Source organism: Enhydra lutris, unplaced genomic scaffold, assembly GCF_002288905.1.
Source record: "Enhydra lutris kenyoni isolate GAN:26980312 unplaced genomic scaffold, ASM228890v2 scaffoldscaffold29, whole genome shotgun sequence".
NCBI classification, from domain to species: domain Eukaryota; kingdom Metazoa; phylum Chordata; class Mammalia; order Carnivora; family Mustelidae; genus Enhydra; species Enhydra lutris.
Window position 1 is genome coordinate 3,860,902 of NW_019154113.1, and position 19,645 is coordinate 3,880,546.

General features: G+C 42.7%; 1 protein-coding gene and 1 pseudogene across 2 annotated transcripts in view; one reads left to right on the top strand and one right to left on the bottom strand.

Moving 5' to 3' along the window:
• LOC111152545 overlaps nt 1-6,152 on the bottom strand; it is a 53,454-nt pseudogene extending 47,302 nt beyond the window's left edge.
• Nucleotides 6,153-16,518: 10,366 nt separating this feature from the next.
• LOC111152584 (threonyl-tRNA synthetase like 2) overlaps nt 16,519-19,645 on the top strand; it is a 58,417-nt gene continuing 55,290 nt past the window's right edge. Inside the window, exons 1-3 of one of the 2 annotated variants that reach the window (XM_022511081.1) lie at nt 16,519-16,818; nt 17,788-17,853; nt 18,507-18,703. In XM_022511081.1, the coding sequence (XP_022366789.1) occupies nt 16,519-16,818; nt 17,788-17,853; nt 18,507-18,703 (563 nt within the window). The remainder of the gene's footprint in view (nt 16,819-17,787; nt 17,854-18,506; nt 18,704-19,645) is intronic. The other variant, XM_022511082.1, reaches the window with a different exon arrangement.

Sequence of the window (19,645 nt, forward strand, 5' to 3'; positions counted from 1 at the left end):
CACAACCCCAAGATCAAGAGTCCCATGCTCTACCCACTGAGCCAGCCAGGCACCCCTATAATAGTTAATTTTTAAGTAGTTTTAGGCTCGTATAAAGTTGCAGAAGTGGAACAGAGAGTTCCGATGTATCCTTCACTCAGTCTCCCCCAACAGATAGCATGTTATGTAACCCTAGTATGTTAATCAAAACTCAGAAATTGATATTGGTGCTCAGACTGTACTGGCTTTTATATGCATTCATTTTGTGTCTTCATGCACGCACGCGCACATGTGTGTGGTTGTTGTGTAGTTCCACAACATTTTATCATTGGTATATATTTCTGCAACCACCATCCCATTCAGGTGATTTTTTTTTTTCAAACGGAATATTTCTATGTTGTTTTTACTTCTATACAGTTTCAAATATGCAGAAAAGTATAAAAAGTGATAGAAGAGATATCCATGTTTCTAACTCTCGATTTAACATTTTGACACATACACTTCAGAATCTACTAGAGAATTAAAATGTTAAAGATGAAGCTAAACGCCACCTGATTGGTTCCCTTTCCCTCTTCCTTCTCAGACAAGGTTGTCTCTGTAGACGCAAGATTAACCGGCAAACCCAGGAAACCAAACTCACTCTGCACTTGTCCCTTACCTAAAAAGTGAAATGATTACTACAATAGATATTCAGGCTATGTTTGACTTGACAGAATTTTAAGTTACATTGTAAAAAAATATCCATCAAAGTTTTTAAAAAAAAATGTATTATAGATATTTAAGAGAAATAAAGAGTTTAGCAATAAAAAATAAAGTTCTGCAGTAACCTTGTTTATCATAGTACTCTAGGAACTGTACGGAATTAATAAATGCATAGATGAATACTTTTCCGATAAACATATTACATTGCAGGCAAAAAGAATGTATTACATGACAGCCTAAAATAGTGTACAAATAAAAAGCTATGTATAAATATTCATTTTCACCAACTTGACTTTTCCAGTGGATGGGACATTTTACTGGAAGATTATGGGGGCTGTGGTAGGCGTGAGGTTACGTAAGACTATGATTCACAACAACTATGTTAATAACCAAGGATAATTTCTCCATTAAGACAAATCTTAAAATACACATAATGCATGTCCATTTGGCACCATGATGGTTGGTTCAGTCTTGAGAAAGTATTGCAGACCATCAAACGAACACTGCTTTGAAACAGCTCAAATCTTGCCCTGCAGTTTTCAAAGATGTGAGTGAGTACCCCCCCACATGACCACAGCATCCCAGAGAGGGATCCATTCCTTTCGCCTCTGCCCCCATGACTTCTACCATAGCCTCAGAACACCTGCTGTCCCTGCTTGTGTCCAACCTCTCTTGTGTCCAGCTCTGTGCTGTTTTTCTCACCCATGCTCCCCTCTTCTTCCCCTACTCTTCGTTTCTTTTCCTATGGCCCAACCCAAACCCTTTCATAGCAGGGAAGGGTCCCTTCTCTTTTAACTTTAGGAGATAGGGAAATTGATCGAGGCATTACAGGGCTCTCTTTGGAAGGCTAGGAGAAGAGATATAACTAAGAACACTGTGCTAATTTAAAAAAAAAATAACAGCGTTGGGGTGCGTGGGCGCCTCAGTTGGTTAATCGTCTGCCTTCAGTTCAGGTCATGAACCTGGGGTCCTGGGATCAAGCCTGCATCAGGCTCTTTGTTCAATGGGGAGCCTGCTTCTTCCTCTCTCTCTGCCTGCAGCTCCCCTTTTTTGTGCTCTTGGTCTGTGTCAAATGAATACATTTTTTAAATTCTTAAAAAAATATAACAGCTTTATTGAGATATAGTGCACATATCATAAAATTCATCTTCTAAAGTAATACAATTTGGTGGTTTTTAGTGTTTTCATAGATGTGCTCAACTACTAATTTCACAGCATTTTCACTGCCCCCCCTAAAAAAGTATCCTGTAGCCACTAGCAGTCACATTCCCCCTAATTCCAGCCCCTGGAACCACTCATCTATTCCCTGTCTCTATGAATTTATCATTCTGGACATCTCAATGGAAGGAATCATACAGTATGTGGCCTTTTGTGACTGGCTTCTTTATCTTAACAAAAGGTTTTCAAGGTTCATCCATGTTGTACTGTACCATGTGTCAGGTCTTCATTCCTTTTTAGGGCAGAATAATATTCCATTTAGGGATAGACCATATTCTGTTTAACCATTTATCAGTTGACTGACATTTGGGTTGTTTCTACTTTGGGACTATTCTATATAACCCATTATGGACATTCTTTTTTTAAATTGATAAACTTTTAAAAAAGATTTTATTTATTTATTTGAGAAAGAGAGAGAGAGAGCGCAAGCGCAAGTGGGGGGCAGGGCAGAGGGAGAGGGAGAAGCAGACTCTCTGCTGAACCAGGAGCCAGATGTGGGGCTTGATCATAGGACACGGAGACCATGACTTGAGCTGAAGTCAGACACTTAACCAACTGAGCCCCCCCAGGAGCCCCACCGTTATGAGCACTCTTGCATGGGTTTTTGTGTGGGTATATATTTTCATTTCTCTTGGGTTTATACCTAGGAGTGGAATTGCTGGGTCATATGACAATATTTGGAGGAACCATGATCATTTCCATGCCTTCACCTATAGAATGAAAGTTCAGTCCAGTCTTCTTACCTTATTATTATTTTCTGCCTTGAACTTCAAAGTCCTCATTAAAACAAGAAAAGTGCATTTCTTCCTTCCTTTCTTTCTTTTTTTAAAAGATTTTTATTTATTTATTTGACAGAGAGAGAGATCACCAGTAGGCAGAGAAGCAGGCAGAGGGGGAGGGGGGGAAGTAGGCTCCCTGCTGAGCAGAGAGCCCGATGCAGGCCTCGATCCTAGGACTCTGAGATCATGATCTGAGCCAAAGGCAGAGGCTTAACCCACTGAGCCACCCAGGCTCCCGGTGCATAGTTTTCTATTAGTCAACTGAAATCGTCCCCCAGGTTGTTCAGGGGTTACATCAGGTTTTACTTGGCATCGTGAACATTTACCTCTGTGTTATGAGATTTGAGAGTGAAGCATGGGAGTTTTTAATCAAATGTTGTGTTGAAGCTCACTATTACATCATGAAGGTGGGGTGCCAGAGATATTTGCTTCGACTATCACTAATCTCACTACTTCCCAGAGCAAACTATGTTCTTACCTTGATAATAAAGGAAAAAGCAGGTGAGAAGATAAGGACAGAATTCTTCCAGATGAGAGCAGAGAGCACAGAAGGCCTTTGGACCTTTGGAGCAAAGCTTCAGAAAAAAAGACTCCACTCTCCTCCAGGAGCAATCCCAAGAGAGGATTTCGTTGTACTCTGTCAGGGAGAACACGCCATCATACACCAAATGTGGAAGCACTTGGCTCATGTTGAAATCCTTCAGTATCCTCTCTCTGTAACTCCTGAGTATTTCCGAGAGCTGCTTGTTCCTCTTCTCCTTTTCTCTCTGTGCTGTTGACTCGCAGTAATAGAACCACGACCTGGCCCCTCCCTCACCCATCCCTGCGTGTAGAGAGCTGGTGAACTGTCTCCCTCCTGGGCCTGGTTGCTCGGCGGCCTCCTCAGGCACCGTCCGCACTGCACGGACATCTGGAGCAGACTCGCCTGCTGTCTGGAATTATGATAGATCTGCGGGGAGAGGGAAGGCCTCGGATTAAACCCGCATGCTGACCCGCGTGGCCCTAAGAGGATTGTACTGCACTGATCAGCCCCTTGCAGCCCTTAACTTTAAAAGATGAAGAAGAAACAGTCTGGCTACTGCCTGTTGCGTTGAAATTCTTCCTCTCACCCCAGATGCTCATTTCCCCCTACAAATCTCCAAAAGGGTTGTTTTTAATGTTAGGAACATAACATGCTCACGGTCTCATCAGGATGTTGGAAGCGGTTCCAGGAACCCTGCGGCTCATCTTTTCCCGCCACCCTAATTTGGGGTTAGACCTGGGCTTGCAGTAAAACTATAGACGGTAGAGGAAAATAGCCAAGAGCCAGTGGTTGTTTAACGGTGTTTCAGTTTTATTCAACTATCTATAGAGTGCTCTTTCTTCGTGGCCTGGTCCCCTTCCTCCTAAGAAATGCAAACACTTCTATGTGATCACCTGGTTAAATGATTCAATCCCAAGAATGACCCCTCTCCTCTGTTCTGACCCTGGTGTCCACTTAATGAAGCCAGATTAGAAGAGGGGATTATTGCTGGCTCAGGGGAGGCCTTTGCCACCAGTGACGCCTCACGGAAGATTGCACAGATATAATTCAATTGCTCCACGCAAGCCTTCATGTTTCTACCTGCCCAGAACCTCCCAGGCCCGGAGTAACCCTGGAGTGTCCCTGGTTGGGTCTGCAGGTGACCAATTCTTTGCTTGTCCACACTCTCTCTCCATCTGCTAGTGTGGGTGAATTATGACTTTGGGGTCCTTCTTCTACCAGTATCATAAGTGTCTTCTCTCTAAATGTCACCCTAAGATCAGGTGCAGGTAAAGAGAAATGATTTAAAGAAGTCCAAAGTTCTCTTACATTTTTCCAGTGAGGAAATTGATGAAAAAATCAGTGGTTATGTGATATTTGGTTTGGTTTATAGAAGCAATTAGATATTTTTCCAGAATCGGGATGGGAGACTTGTTTCTCAGAAATCAAAACTCCCTTGGAGTGATCTGATGTGGTAACCACAGAGAAATGCTTCTGACCTCCTGTGTGACCTCGAAAAACCAGTGTGCATGTGTGACTTTCATATGCAAGCTGACCAGTCCAGAGCCCCCAACCCCAAGCACCTCCTTTATCAGAGGCTCACATTTCAGGCCACTATCCACCTGCCCTAATCACCCGTGGCTTGGGGCCAGATGACTAGGGAGAGCCCCTTTGTCCCAGAGGCCCCCCACCCCCCAAAAGTATGCAAACTAGGCACTCCCCAGCCTGCTTCCTCTGAATTGCCTGTGATTTCCCTGCAGAGTCACAATAAAGCCTCTCTCACAACTTCCTCCCACTCCTTCCACCTCCTGACCTCCCCTGGTGCTTTTGCTGTATGGCCCTGTCTGGTGTGGCACGCCCCTTCCACTTGGGAATGGTAACAAATTATCTTGTCTATCTTCTTTTTGTTAAGATTTTATTTATTTGACAGAGAGGGGAAAAGAGAGCAAGAGCAGTGGGAAGGGACAGAGGGAGAGGGAGAAGCAACTCCCCGCTGAGCAGGATTCTGGGCTCCATCCCTGGAGCCCGGGATCATGACCTGAGCCAAAGGCAGACGCTTAACCAACTGAGACACCCAGGTCCCCCACAAATGATCTTTTCATTGGTGGTTGTCTCTTCTACTGTTGGCCTCAATATACCTGAATAACAATGAACTCTATATCTTTTTTTAAAGATTTTATTTATTTATTTGACACACAGAGAGAGACATTGAGAATGAGCAGGGGGAGTGGCAGGCAGAGGGAGAGGGAGAAGCAGGCTCCCTGCTGAGCAGAGAACCGGATCCCAAGACCTAAGCTACCCAGGCGCCCCTGAACTCTCCATTTTAAGACATCCATTGAAAGTGCACACCTTGGGCTGGGCTGGGACACTATCATGAAGCGCTCTGAGCCACATGAAGAACGGGGACAGGCAGTGACAGAACCTCGGCCATTGCTTTACTACCCCCAATTAAGGTAAACGAGGCGCATGTTGAAGCTTGGGGGGAAGAGTGCCATCTTGTGGTGCGTTGTGGTCTCTCAGGGCATTTCTTTTTCTTTTTCAGTCAGGGTTTCGTTCGTAGCAGAGCAGCTCCCTCGCTGCCATCTATTGAAAGTCAGCCCTCGACACAAGGGTTTGTAAAAAAAAAAAAAAAGAGAGAGAGAGAGAGAGAGAGAGAGAGAAACAAAAAAAAAATTAAAATTAAAATTAAAAATTTTTTTTATTAACATAAAATGTATTATTTGTTTCAGGGGCACAAGATTTTTAAATGCGGATTTTGGTTCACAGCAAAGTTGAACAGAAAATACGGAGTTCTCATCTCCTTCAGGCCCCCCACACAGCTTCCCCACTGTCAACATATTCCACCAGTTGGTACATTTGTTGCAATTACGAACGTGCATTGAAACATTATCATCACTCACAGTCCACAGTTTGCGGTTCACTTTCAGTGTTGTAAATTTCATGGGTCTGGACAAACGTATAATGACACGCATCATTCTAGCATCACATAGAATAATTTCACTGCCCTAATAATCCTCTGTGATCCGCCCATCATCGCTGCTCCCCGCCCCCAACCTCTGGCACCCACTGAGCTTTTTACTGGCTCCAAAGTTTGCCACAGGTGATCTTCACTCCAAGATTTTCTGTATTTGGATGCTCACTTTGTGCCGGTGCATGATGTAGATTCATGGTGTGTAAGACAGACAGCATCTCTACCCTGGAGCGGAGGTGTAGGAGATTAAAAAAAAAAAAAAAAAAAAAGTCGGGGCGCCTGGGTGGCTCAGTGGGTTAAAGCCGCTGCCTTCGGCTCGGGTCATGATCCCAGGATCCTGGGATCGAGCCCCGCATCGGGCTCTCTGCTCAGCAGGGAGCCTGCTTCCCTTCCTCTCTCTCTCTGCCTGCCTCTCTGCCTACTTGCGATCTCTGTCTGTCAAATAAATAAATAAATAAAAAAATTAAAAAAAAAAAGTCAAGTAGACAAAATAATTACAGTATAGCTGAAAAAGAAGCTGAGGGAAAACAAGGGTAGGGCTCCCTTAAATAAAAAGCAGATGAGGCACGTAAGCTAAAACTGCCAGGATGACAAGAAGGCAGGTATTACTGTGAAAAGAAGATACTACCAGGAAGGGAAAGCTCTCAGTGTCAAGAAACAGGGAGGGCTCCGGAACCAACGGACGGGGCTGTAGGATGGGGGTCAAGGGGTAATACTGCAGAGGCCATCAGGAGCTCAGTCTTGCTGGCCTGGTGGGTCCTGATAAGAAATCTGGGTTTTGGGGACGTCTGGGTGGCTCAGTGGGTTAAGGCCTCTGCCTTCGGTTTGGGTCATGGTCTCAGGGTCATGGTCTCAGGGTCCTGGGATCGAGCCCCAATATCGGGCTCTCTGCTCAGCGGGGAGCCTGCTTCCCCCTCTCTCTTTGCCTGCCTCTCTGCCTACTTGTGATCTCTGTCTGTAAATAAATAAATAAAATCTTAAAGAAAGAAAGAAAGAAAGAAAGAAAGAAAGAAAGAAAGAAAGAAAGAAAAAAAAGAAATCTGGATTTTCCTCTTCGCAACAGGAACCTCCTGAAGGCTTTCCCCAGGGGAGGGATGTCATCTGATGGATGGGTTCAGAAGCAGTTAACATTTTACTCTTTGCTTGTCACTTGCTGTCTCTCTTGCTGTAATTTTTTTTTCTGAACTATTTGGACATTAAATTACATACATCATTGTGACCTTTTACCTCTGAATAACATCAGCTAGTTTTTTCCCTAAGAATGGAGATGTTCTCTTACATAGCTTTGGAACAATTATCAACTTCTGAATTCACAGTAACATAGTATCACATTAGATATTTTACCTAATACATCATTCCTTTTCTAATTTTGTCCAGTTGATCTAATAATGCCCTCGACAACTTTTTTTAGCCAACCCTATCTCCGGTCCAAGTTGAGGTTTTAAAATTTATTTTTTAAATTATCTTTTTTATTGAGGTATAATTGACCTACATTATATTAGTTTCAGGTATACAACATAAAGCTTCAGTATTTGTATGTCTTACAGAATGATGGCTACAGTAAATTTAGTTAACATCCATCCCCGTTCATAGTTGCATTTTTTTCTTTTGGGAACTTTTAAGATCTACTGTAGCAAATTTACAAATACAAATGCAATACAGTGCCATTAACTACAGTTGACATGTTGTACATTACATCCCCGTGACTGATTTATTTTTATCAATGGAAGCTTGTACCATTTGACCCCTTTCGCCCCAAGACCATTTTTTTTTTAAGATTTTATTTATTTATTTGACAGACAGAGATCACAGGCAGGCAGAGAGAGAGGAGGAAGCAGGCTCCCTGCTGAGCAGAGAGCCCGATGCGGGGCTCGATCCCAGGACCCCAAGATCATGACCTGAGCCAAAGGCAGCGGCTTAACCCACTGAGCCACCCAGGTGCCCCCCCAAGACCATTTTTAAAACAATCTATTTGCCCATTTGCTTGAGATAACACCTTGATCATTTACTAGGTGGGTTTTTGTTTTTGTTTTTGTTTTTTTTTGGTATGATATTTGGTCTACTTTTGGGCTTTCTTTCTGTTCTTTAGCTATATCTGTCGATTTACGCTCTAGTTCCATATTCTTTGTAGTATGTTTTAATATCAAGTAGGACTAGCCTCTACTTACAGCTCTTTCTTTTCATTGTTTTCCTAGATATTCTTTTGTGTTTATTTTTTTCATGTGAATGTTAGAATCGGCTTTTCCAGTTTCCTGAAAATGGTCACTGGAATTTTTATTGGGGTCACATTAAGTTTATAAATAAACTGAGGGTGGCCTGACATGTAAGGATCTTGGGAAAGCCTAGCAAGAAGGAGGATGTTTTCCCATTAGCTCAAGTCTCCTATGACTTTCAGAAGTGTTTTAGGGTTTTCTTCATATAAGTCTCGAGTACAGGCATACCTTGTTTATTGCAGTTCACTTAAAAAAAAGATTTATTTGACAGAGAGAAAGAGCACAAGCAGGGGGAACAGAAGGCAGAGGGAGAAGCAGACTCCCCGCTGAGCAGGGTGCCTGATGTGGGACTGTATTCCAGGACTCTGGGATCATGACCTGAGCTGAAGGCAGACACTTCACCGACTGAGCCACCAGGTGCCCTCCAGCTCTTTCATTATCATTATATTTGTTATGCTGACCTGTGATCAGCGATTTTTGATGTTAGTATTGTAATCATTTGGGGGCACCATAAACTGCAGACAGATAAGACAGTAAATTTAAAGGATAAATGTTGTGTGTGTTCTGCCTGCTCCACCGACGGGCTCTTCCCCCGACTCTCTTCCTCTTCTCCGGCTTCCCTGTGCCATGAGACACAGTAACGTTGAAATTAGGCCAATGAATAGTTTTAATGATTATCTCTAAGTGTTCAAGTGACAGGAAGTGTTCATTGAAGAGCACACTTGATTGTTGTCTTATTTTAAGAAATCACTACAGCCACCCAACCTTTAGCTACCACCACCCTGATCAACCCGCTGCCATCAACATCAAGACAAGACCCTCCATCAGCAAAAAGGTGATGACTCATTGAAAGTTCAGACGATGGTTAGCATTTTTCAGAAATAAAGTGTTTTTAAATTAAGGTGTGTACACTTTTTTATTAGACATAATGTTATTGCATACTTAACAGGCTACAGTATAGTAAACCTAAGTATTACATGCGCTGGGAAATAAAAAAAACTTGATTCGCTTTATTGGAATGTTCTTTCCATTGGAGTGGCCTAGAACGGAACCAGCAATATCTCTGAGATACGCCTATGTTCCTTGCTGCCCTATTTCTAATATTTTCTCTTTATTACTCTTACCATACATGGGATTCTCCTATTCATTGTACTTTCTGACTGGATATCACTTATGCGTGTGAATACTATTGATTTTTGCACATTAGCTTTATACTTTTTTTTTTTTTTTTTTTTTTTTTTTTTTTTAGGGAGAGAGAGAAGGAGCCTCTCCCCACCCCTCACAACAGGTGGGGGTGGGAGGGACAGAGAGAGGATCTTAAGGAGCTTCATGTCTGACGCTGGGCTTGATCTCACGATCCTGAGATTGTGATGTGAGCTGAAATCAAGAGTCAGTTGCTTAACTGACTGAGCCACCCAAACACCCAGTTTTATACCCTTTTATCTGGATAAATTCTTTTTTATTTTGTGTTGATTTTGTAATTAATTATTTAGAATTTTCAAGGTATACTACCATGTCACCTTGATTAGAGATAATTTATTTCCTCTCTCCCTTAATCTTCTTTTCGCAGCTAGATTCCATTACTAGTACCTCCATAGCAAGATTAAGTGATAGTGGAGTGAGTGGGCAATCATGTCTGATTTGTGACTTTGGGGCAAATACCTCTGGGTCTCCCCCTTAAGCTAGAACTTAAGTACTGTGGTTTTATGATTGAGGTATATAACATGTTAAAAAAAATAAACCCATTTCAGGGATGCCTGGGTGGCTCAGTCAGTTAAGAATCTGCCTTCAGCTCAGGTCATGATCTCGGGATCCTGGGATCGAGCCCCATATTGGGTTCCCTACTCTGCAGGGAGCCTGCTTCTCCCTTTGCTTGCTGCCCTCTCCGCTTGTGCTCTCTCTCTCTCTCTCTGGCAAATAAATAAATAGAATCTTTAAAAAAAATTTTTTTACAAGCTTTGATTAGGAATGGGTGCTGCATTCTATCAAAAGCCTTTCCAGCATCTATGAAGTAATTAAATGGTTTTCTTTTTAGGCTAATATGATGAATTATATTAATGTATTTTCCATTATCAGTGTTGTATTCCTGGCCTAAACCCTACTTGATCATGTCATCCTATTTTTCCTTATACAGTATGGAAACCTGTTCCTTTTTATTAACATTGTATTTAAGATTTTTGCACCAGCATTCATAAGTGATGTTGATTAGTTTTCTTCTTTCATGCCACCTTTATCAGCTGTAGGTATGTTATGTTTGTTTCATAAAAAAACACTTAAAACATTTTTCTTTATTTCCATGTTCTGTGACAATTTATTAGCACCAAGACTCTCTGATCTTTAATGGTTTGGTTGAAATCCCCTGAAAATCATCTGGGCCTGATGCTTCTTGTGGGGTAGTTCTTTGATAAAACTTTACTTCTTCTATGGAAACTGGTAAGTCTAAGGTTTCTGTTTCTTCTGGGGTAAACTTTATTTGCTTAAAAAATTATCTATTTCCTTTTGTTTTCCAAGTTTATTTGTAGAGGTATAGAAAGTAGTCTTATAATTTATTAAATTTCTTATGTATCAGTAGTTATTTTCTCTGTATCCTTTCTTACCTTGCATATTTATGCCTTTTTCCTTTTTTTCTTTGACTGTGGAAATCAGTGCTTGTCTATTTTATTTCTCAGGGTTTGTGATCTTGGTTTACTAATCTGATTGAAAGGTTTTCTGTTCTCTAGCTCATGAATTTCTTCTTTTTCCTTATTATTTCCTGTGCTTCCTGCCTTCCTTTATTTTGTTGTTACTTTTTTAGGTTTTGAATTGAGAATTTAATTTATTTCTTTTCATTTTTTAAAAAGATTTATTTATTTATTTGAGAGAGAGAGAAAGAGAACACGTAGCAGGAGGGCCAAAGGGAGAAGGTGAGGGAGTCTTCAACAGACTTGATGCTAAGTGCTTAGAGACTGACTTGGGTTCAATCTCAGGACCCTGAGACCATAATCTGAACCAGTCAGTGGCTTAACCCACTGTGCTGCCCATGTGCCCCTTCATTCTTTTGTTTTTACTAACACAGGTATTAGGGTTATGAATTTTTCTTTCATCACTGCTTTAAATGTATCCCACAGCTTCTTGTGTTTGAGTATTTTCGTTATCATTATTTTAAAGAAATTCTGTGATTTCTTTTTTTTCTTCTTTTACTAAAGAGTTGTTTAATAGAGGTCATTTCACTTCCATGTGGAAGGGCTTTTTAAAAAGTTGTTTCCTTTCTAATTTCCAATTCCATTGTACTGGGATCCAAAAATGTTGCCTGTATATTTCTAGTTTATTGAAGCTACCGAGGTTTTCTTTGGCTCTTGGTATATGATTAATCTTTGTGAAGAATGTGTGTGTGCTCAAGTAGTTTTTGATATATACGTTAACCTTTTTATTATATTTTGGGGGTCTTTTACATTCTTACATTTCTGTGTGTATACTTGACCTGTCTTGAATAATGTGTAAAATTTTCCCATTATTAGTGTGTTTGATCTCTTTCTCCTTATATTTCCTGAAGTTTATATTTTATATAGGTGAGTGCTGTGTAGTTTGCCTCATATATATTTTTAATTGCTATATTGTCCTTGCAGAATGTAACATTTTTTACATTATAAAGTGTCCTTTATCTCATTGAATTTTTTGTTTGATTTTTTTAGTATTCATATGTTCCAAATATTGCATAGGGCATGCTTACAACCCCAATTACTTATCTGAAATTCAAATTTAGCTGTGCATCATATTTTATCTGCAGCACTAAATACAGACAAGTCCTAGAAATAAGAATCATTGCCAGTAGCCAGATTTTGCAAACTAAATATCAGTTAGGCATGGCACCTTGGAGATGTGACAGATCCCAAAAGTACAGATGAGTCTAGAATATTTTGTCATATCAGAAGTTAAGGCAGGAATGAAATTTCTCAGGAGTCAACTTGTAGAGCTTCTAGTCCACAAGAGTGCAGAGAAATTTATAAACCAGGCTCAGATTTTTTTTCTTCCTCAGTGAACTGGTGCTACAGAATTTCCCATGAGGCCATTGGAGCTGTGGTCATACGGGTGACTGTGTCACTAACTTGTGCCTTTAGACTCTGTTTAAGCCTGACCCTATGTGTACCTCTTTATTTGATGGTCGAGTGCTAATATACATACCTAAACTTAGGGCTTGGTGGGTCAGACAACGCCCAGCTCATGATGGACAGTTTAGGTAGGTTGGTAACTTGATGGCCCATGATCAAGAGATCAGTCTCCACTGTGGTCCAGGAGCAAACCAAAAGCTGCTTCTCAGAAATAAAGAACGACATGTGTTTTTCCCCAGTCCTAAAAGACTACACTGTGATTCCTTTATAAGTTCTGTCAGAGGTTACGCATACTACTCTTACCTATAATGAACACTTCCAACACCACCAAATCTGTTGAATCATTGTGGTCCACGGGTAAACGTAACTAGCATAGCAGCTTGACCTATTTAGAACCTTCTGCTCTCGCTCCTTCTCAAAACTACAATCTTTTGAGCTACACAGTAATTGGGTCAGAGTAACATATGTGCTCAAATGAGGTATACATTGTCTCTAAAATCCAAAGTGGCTCCCTAGGCATTGTGTCTCTTAGTGAGACTAGTCAAGATTCAGCAACTTTTCCTTCACCCTAGAAATGACATCTCTAGATGCCTTGACCTACTGGGCCCCCAAGAATTTCGCTGAATGGCAGTCTCCTGCAATTTTTAATTTTGGGATTTATTTCCCTCCCTATGTCTTTCAGGTGCCTTCTCAAGGTGACTATCATATAGTTGACCCTTGAACAACAGGCTTGAAATGCATGGGTCCACTTACTTACAGACTTTTTTTTTCTTAATAAATACAATAGAGTACTGAAAGTGTATTTTTCCTTCCTTATGATTTCCTTAATAACATTTTCTTTTTTCTAGCTTACTGATTAGTAAGAATATAACTCATAATACATATAACATACAGTGTATGTGTTAATTGGCTTTATATTATTGGTAAGGCTTCTGGTCGACCTCAAGTCTTTTGTTATTCATAGTTAAGTTTTGGGGGAGTCAAAAGTTATATGCAGATTTTTCACTGCACAGGGCGGTGATGTCCCTAACCCTCATATTGTTTAGGGGTCAACTGTGTTTGCCATTTCATAAGATATCCTCACTAAGTAGAATCAGCAGCATATTATTCATGATAGGACATCGGTGCGATGTCTTTGAGATAGAGCAGCCATCAAAGTCCTTGAGGACTATATTATGACGTAAAGCTAGAGAGTCCTAGGTTGAAATGATGAATGTATTGCTTGTCTTGCCAACTGAATGAAAACTGCTTTTGATGGCCTTTAACTAATAGGTATAAAGTAAAAGCATTAGCCAGATCAATAGCTGCATGTAAGGTACCAGAGATTATGCTGATTTACTCCACCAATGAAAGCATATCTGGAAGAAAAGCTGCTACTAGAGACACCGTCTAATTAAATTAATGACAATCCACTATAATTCTTCATCCATTTGCCTTCCCCAAAGTCCAAATAAGGGAGGCAAATGGAGGTGTGGTGAGAATCACCGTGCTGCATCGTTCAGGTCACTGAGGGTGACAGTAATCTCTGCAATTCCTCCAGGACTATGGGATTGCTTTTGGTTTACTACTGAGAAAGTTCTAGTGGTTCCACTTGGTCTTTTCTACCAGACTAGCTTTAAGTCCATGGATTGGGGAACCACTGTGGACAGTCTGCCAGTTGCTGAGTATGTCTATTCACACCCTGCTTTCTGAAACTGGGGAAATAACCACAGTAACCTGATGAGCTCACCATCAGGTAGATCCTAGCCCAAACCTGGAAACAACCCAAATGTCTAACAACACACAAATGGATAAACAAATTGTGGTGTAGCCATATAATGGAATATTACCAGGAGTGGGTGAGGGGATGAGCAACAGACATACCCACAGACATGGATAGATCTCAGAATTATGCTGAATGAAAGGAGCCAAAAAACCCCAGTACATAGTATATGATTCCATTTATAGAAAACTCTAGAAAACGCAAACAAATCTTTAGCAACAGACAGCAGATCGCTGGTGGTCTCAGGATTGGAGGTAGAGGCTGAAGAGAGACAAATTACAAAGGAGGTTGAGAAAACTTTTGAGGGGGGGCCCTAAGCAGGGGGATAGCATTTGATCATACATGAGTCATGGAGGAATGGGAGGAGTGGGAACCAGATGGCAGCAGGTTGAGAAGTGACTGGGAAGAGGGTGCAGACAGTGAGTCTGTGTTACTCTGTCCAGAAACTTACCAGGGAAGGGAAGAAAAAGATAGCGTGGTTTCAGTGCCATACATTACAGAACTTCCTGCTGGGAGCTGTCTGTGGTTCCAGTTAGCTTACCCCAATTAGCTGCCCCCCTCAGCCCCTGGAAGGCAGATCTGCTCCCAGAGTGGCATTCATTCGCCTCTCCACCTTTCTAATAACTGCCAACCTTTATTTTCCAGAGCAATTGCTCTCTGTGTTAATCTCATCAGTCCAACTAAGTTCTCCCATTTTGGAATTCTGATGGCCTTTATTACCTCTATTTAATCATATGATGCGTTCAATTAAATCTTACCAATGTTGAAAGGCACCATAGTGTTAAGTACATAGACACTAGCATCAGATTATCTGAGTTTGGAGCTCAGCTCTGTCGTGCAGTGTTTGTGTGACCTTGGTTAAATCACAGCCTCCCTGGGTGCCTGGGTGGCTCAGTTGTTAAGTGTCTGCCCTCAGCTCAGGTCATGATCCCAGAGTCCTGGGATCAGGCCTTCATTAAGAAGCCTTCTTCTCCCTCTCCCATTCTCCCTGCTTGTGCTCCCTCTCTCACTCTGTCTCTGTCAGACAAATAAATAAATAAAACAATAGAAAAAAAAACCCCAAATAAATAAATGAATAAAAATTATAAATATACATATGTAAATAAATATATATTACATAATCTATATATTATAAATAAATAAATTTATCTGTCAGATAAATAAATAAAATCTTAAAAAAATCCCAGACACTTAGCCGCTCTGTGATTCAGTTTATCCATCAATTTACTGGACATAATAATAGTATTTTTTGCTATAAGTACTAGAGGAGTTAGTAATTATCAAGAGCTTAAAACAATGTTTGCCACATTCTAAGCCCCAAGAATGTTAATAAAAATCAATTTGTGTTCCTCTTACAGGAAGGTTCACGCTCACAGTTACGTGGTATACAGGAATGTCGGTGGCGTTTGCCCTAACCTGTAGCGAGGAGCTAGCAATTGCCCGTGAGCTTTAAACTTCCTTAGAGGTCTTCCGTGCCCCCTGGCCCGGCGGCCGCTGCACTTGGTCAGCTTCGGTATGAAAGCCAAAGATGGTGGACTCTCAACAGTTACTTTTCAGAACCTAGTCGCAAGTTGGAAGGATGGTAACGGCCAGAAAAAGAGCCACGCTAGGAAATCTTCCCAAGATTTTGGACAATTTGCGTTTCAACCAACTCATGGTGATATTCATGGCTAGCCCCGAAGGCGCGGTCAGCCTTTTCAGTCCCCACGCCACTCTCCACGTCCTGACCACTCCGCGTGACCACCGCGCCCTGACCACCCCAAACACTTCACCGCCGCGGTGAGCCCAGCCTCAGCCCCAGCCCTGCACTCACCCCACCCCTCGCCCCGCCTCCTGGCGGCTCCTATAACCCTAGCCCTGCAGTGCCCCGCCCCACCTCTGCCAGTCAGGCCGTCTCCCCGCTGCTCCTATAGTCCCCGCCCTTCAGTGAGCCCCGCCCCTCCTTTTCCCGTCGCCCCGCCTCCCCCATCGCCCCGCCTCCCCGAGGCTCCTCTAGTCCCTGCTCCGCAGTGTGCCGTGCTCTGCCCCTCTCTATTGCCCCGCCTCTCCTCCTCGCTCCGCCTCCCCGCGGCTTCTATGGGTCCAGTCTGCCGAGAGCCCCGCCCTTCGTAACTCCGCCTCCCCGCGTCTCCTATAGTCCCCGCCCTGCCCCTCTTCTCCTCGTCGCCCCGCCTCTCCGTGACGCCCCGCCTCTCCGCTGTTTTCTGTAGCTGCGCCGCTATCTCCCACTCCTCGCGGAGGCTACTGCCTTCACCCCGGCGACTGCCCGTTGAGCGGCGTCGGTGGCTTGGGGAGCCGGCGGACATGGCGGCCGAGGCCGTGGCTTCACGCCTGGAGCGGCAGGAGGAGGACATCCGCTGGCTATGGGCGGAGGTCCAGCGCCTAAGGGACGAGCAGCTGAACGCGCCCAACCGCGGCCAGGCGGAGGGGCCGTGTCTGACGCGGGAGGTGGCGCAGCTCCGGGCCGAGAACCGCGACCTGCGCCACCACCTCTACCGCCTGCGACTGTGCCTCGCCGAGGAGCTGAGCCAGCAGGCTAAGCTGGAGAGCGCGGCGCCGGCGGCGGCGGCGCAGGAGGCCAGGCGCGCAGCTGCGGGCGTTCAGGTAACGCGGCGGCGGGGTCGCTGCGGGGAACGCGGGCGGGTGCCGCCTAGAGCCCGGGACGGGTGGCACGGCCGGTGCGACGGTGCACGGGTGCCGGTGATCCCGCCGGAAGGACGGGTGCGGCCGCGGCGCGCTGCAGGGCCCGAGCCTCACGGAACGATGCGCTGTGCACCTGCTACAGCCCAGGGAACTAGTGAAGGGCCTGGACACCGTTTGGAACCCTGTATTTCCAGCAGTTGCCGGACTGGCTTAATGGTGTCATTTCTCAGCTCTTCCAGTAAATTGCCACGCATTTTCTTCGGTAGCAGAAATAGCATTTTCCTTTCTTTGAAAAAGATGCTGGAGTGTTTAAAACTCACTATTTCCTTAGCAGGAAGACCAACGGCTACGTAAATAAACTCATCCATTCCGTCTAATGAATGGCTGGTTCTGAGCTATTTACGACAGGTGGTTTTTGTTTTTGTTTTTGTTCACTTGTTGAGAGCTGTATATTTAGCTTTACTATTTAATAGAGTGTTTTAATATTTTGGTCCATTGAAGGACAAATTATTGTCGGGTGACATAATACATTTTCTGAAGTTCTAAAAGCTTTCTCAGTCTGCGGGATGTTCTTGAGTTCTTTACCAAGGGTACTGCAGTGCAACATCTTCCTACAATAGTGCATTTAAAGTGCCGCAGCAGCTACACAAACATTTTCCAGCGACATTGTGTTTGAAGTTTAGGGGGAAAAAACTTTAGAGAGCAAAAGATGTTAAATATACTAAGCAAGAGTGTGTGAAAATGCACAGACAGGAAGGATGGAACCCCAGCAAATGACTTGCCCATCTAGAGTTTTAGGCGGTGGTCAGGGAAGCCCAGCGTCCAACTTGGAACACCAGCTGACTGCTGGCATGTCCCTCTCCTGTTTCCAGTGTGTTCCTTTTTCTCCATATTGGTATGAGTTATTTATAACTCACCTTTATTTCTCAGCCTCCTTCCAGTCAAACCCAAGAAAAGAATGCTAAAATGAAGGAGGAAAGCAGGCCTGAGAGCGAGGTGAGTTGTTGCTACGGAAATAACGTAAAATACTCCATGTCATTTAAATATTCTGATACAATTAATTGCCTGATTTTTAATTAAAACGTAATTACTAATTAAATTACGACACTAGTAGTATATTCAAAACCTTGCAAACCTTAGCTACCAATGTCTTAACTTCGAGCTGAGCCAGCCACAAAGAACCAAGATGAAGTGCTTCTTCATCTATTTAAGCTGAGATAGCAGAGCTTTTCTTTTGTGTTAAGGAAATTAGCCACCATATAAGTCATGAAAACAAACCAGAGTAGGTCTTGAGCATAAACAGTTGACAGGAGCAAAGGAGGAAAACCTGGCCTCAGGGGGATCAGTCTGGTTGAGATCAGACAAACAGGAAAGACAACTGAGAATGAAGTGGGATGGCATATGGGTAGGTGGTGAATTGTGGAACTGTGCATACATGGGCGTTGAACCTATGGTAGAGGGAGATATGGTAGTTAGAAGAGGTAGGCTTTGAGCTGGACCCTGAGACATAAGGAGGTGGAAAGTGAATGGGAGGGAAGTTAAAAAAGACCTGGGGTGGGCAGAGAATGGGGTGAGCCTTACTGCAGGTTGAAGTGGTAGAAAAAAGTGGCCTGTGGATGTTAACCTTCTTGTATTCTAATGACTTTTAGGTGACAAATCAGCCAGATTTTGTGAAGGAAAGATTGAAGCTGTTTGAAATATTGAAGAAAGACCATCAGCTCCCATTTGCCGTTACTGACAAAAAGGGGAGTACAAACAACGTGATCACAGTGAGAGTGGCTGATGGGAAAACAGTGAAAGGGGAAGTCTGGAAAACGACACCTTATCAAGTGGCTGCTGAAATTAGGTAAACCATAGTTTGAAGAAGATAGTCATTTTTCAGTATTGTGCCACAGCTTGGTGACAGTGTGATCCTCAGGGACCATGAAAATATTTTTTTATTACATAAATAAGTTAAATGTCATTAATTTTTCTCATCTGGCTTTGGAAGAGGGCATTTAAATAAGTAATTGAATACCAGGATAAAATTTCTTCCTCTTTAAAATGTCCATATTTTAAAGTTCTTTTCTTTCTTTAATTTTATTTATTTATTTGACAGACAGAGATCACAAGTAGGCAGAGAGACAGGCAGAGAGAGAGGAAGGGAAGCAGGCTCCTGGCCAAGCAGAGAGCCCGATGCGGGGCTCGATCCCAGGACCCTGGGATCATGACCTGAACCGAAAGCAGGTGACTGAGTCACCCAGATGTCCCCATATTTTAAGGTTCTAAGAAAAATATATAGTAGAGAAAAATGTATAATCTTGACAGGTCACGTTACATTGACTTGGTTCATCATCAAGATATTTCCATGAGATTTTACTGATCTTTCCTGGACTTGACTCCAAGTCTTCGGACCAAGTTGGGCAGATCCCTGAAGGTTTCAAAGCCTGTTTCCTTGTATCTCTGTGGAATAATAATGCTTTTCCCGTTTACCTAACGGGGTTGTAAAAGTTAAGTAAAATCCTGCATATGAAAAATACTCTGAAAACTAAAGTGCTTCTAGAAACAAAACAACTTATTATAGATTGAAAGTGTATGTGTTAGAGCTATTATCAACCCTGGAATAAGTACTTTGACTTTCCCAGAAATTAGATACATTAGTGAATTTACATTATTTTGACCAATATTAATTCCCAGCATTAAATATAATTCTATGGAAGTATAGCTCAAGACTGCCATGTGAATAAACTTGTACTATTTAAAAAGCAAGTTTTTTCAACAATTGAAATATGTATTATATAGTATGTTG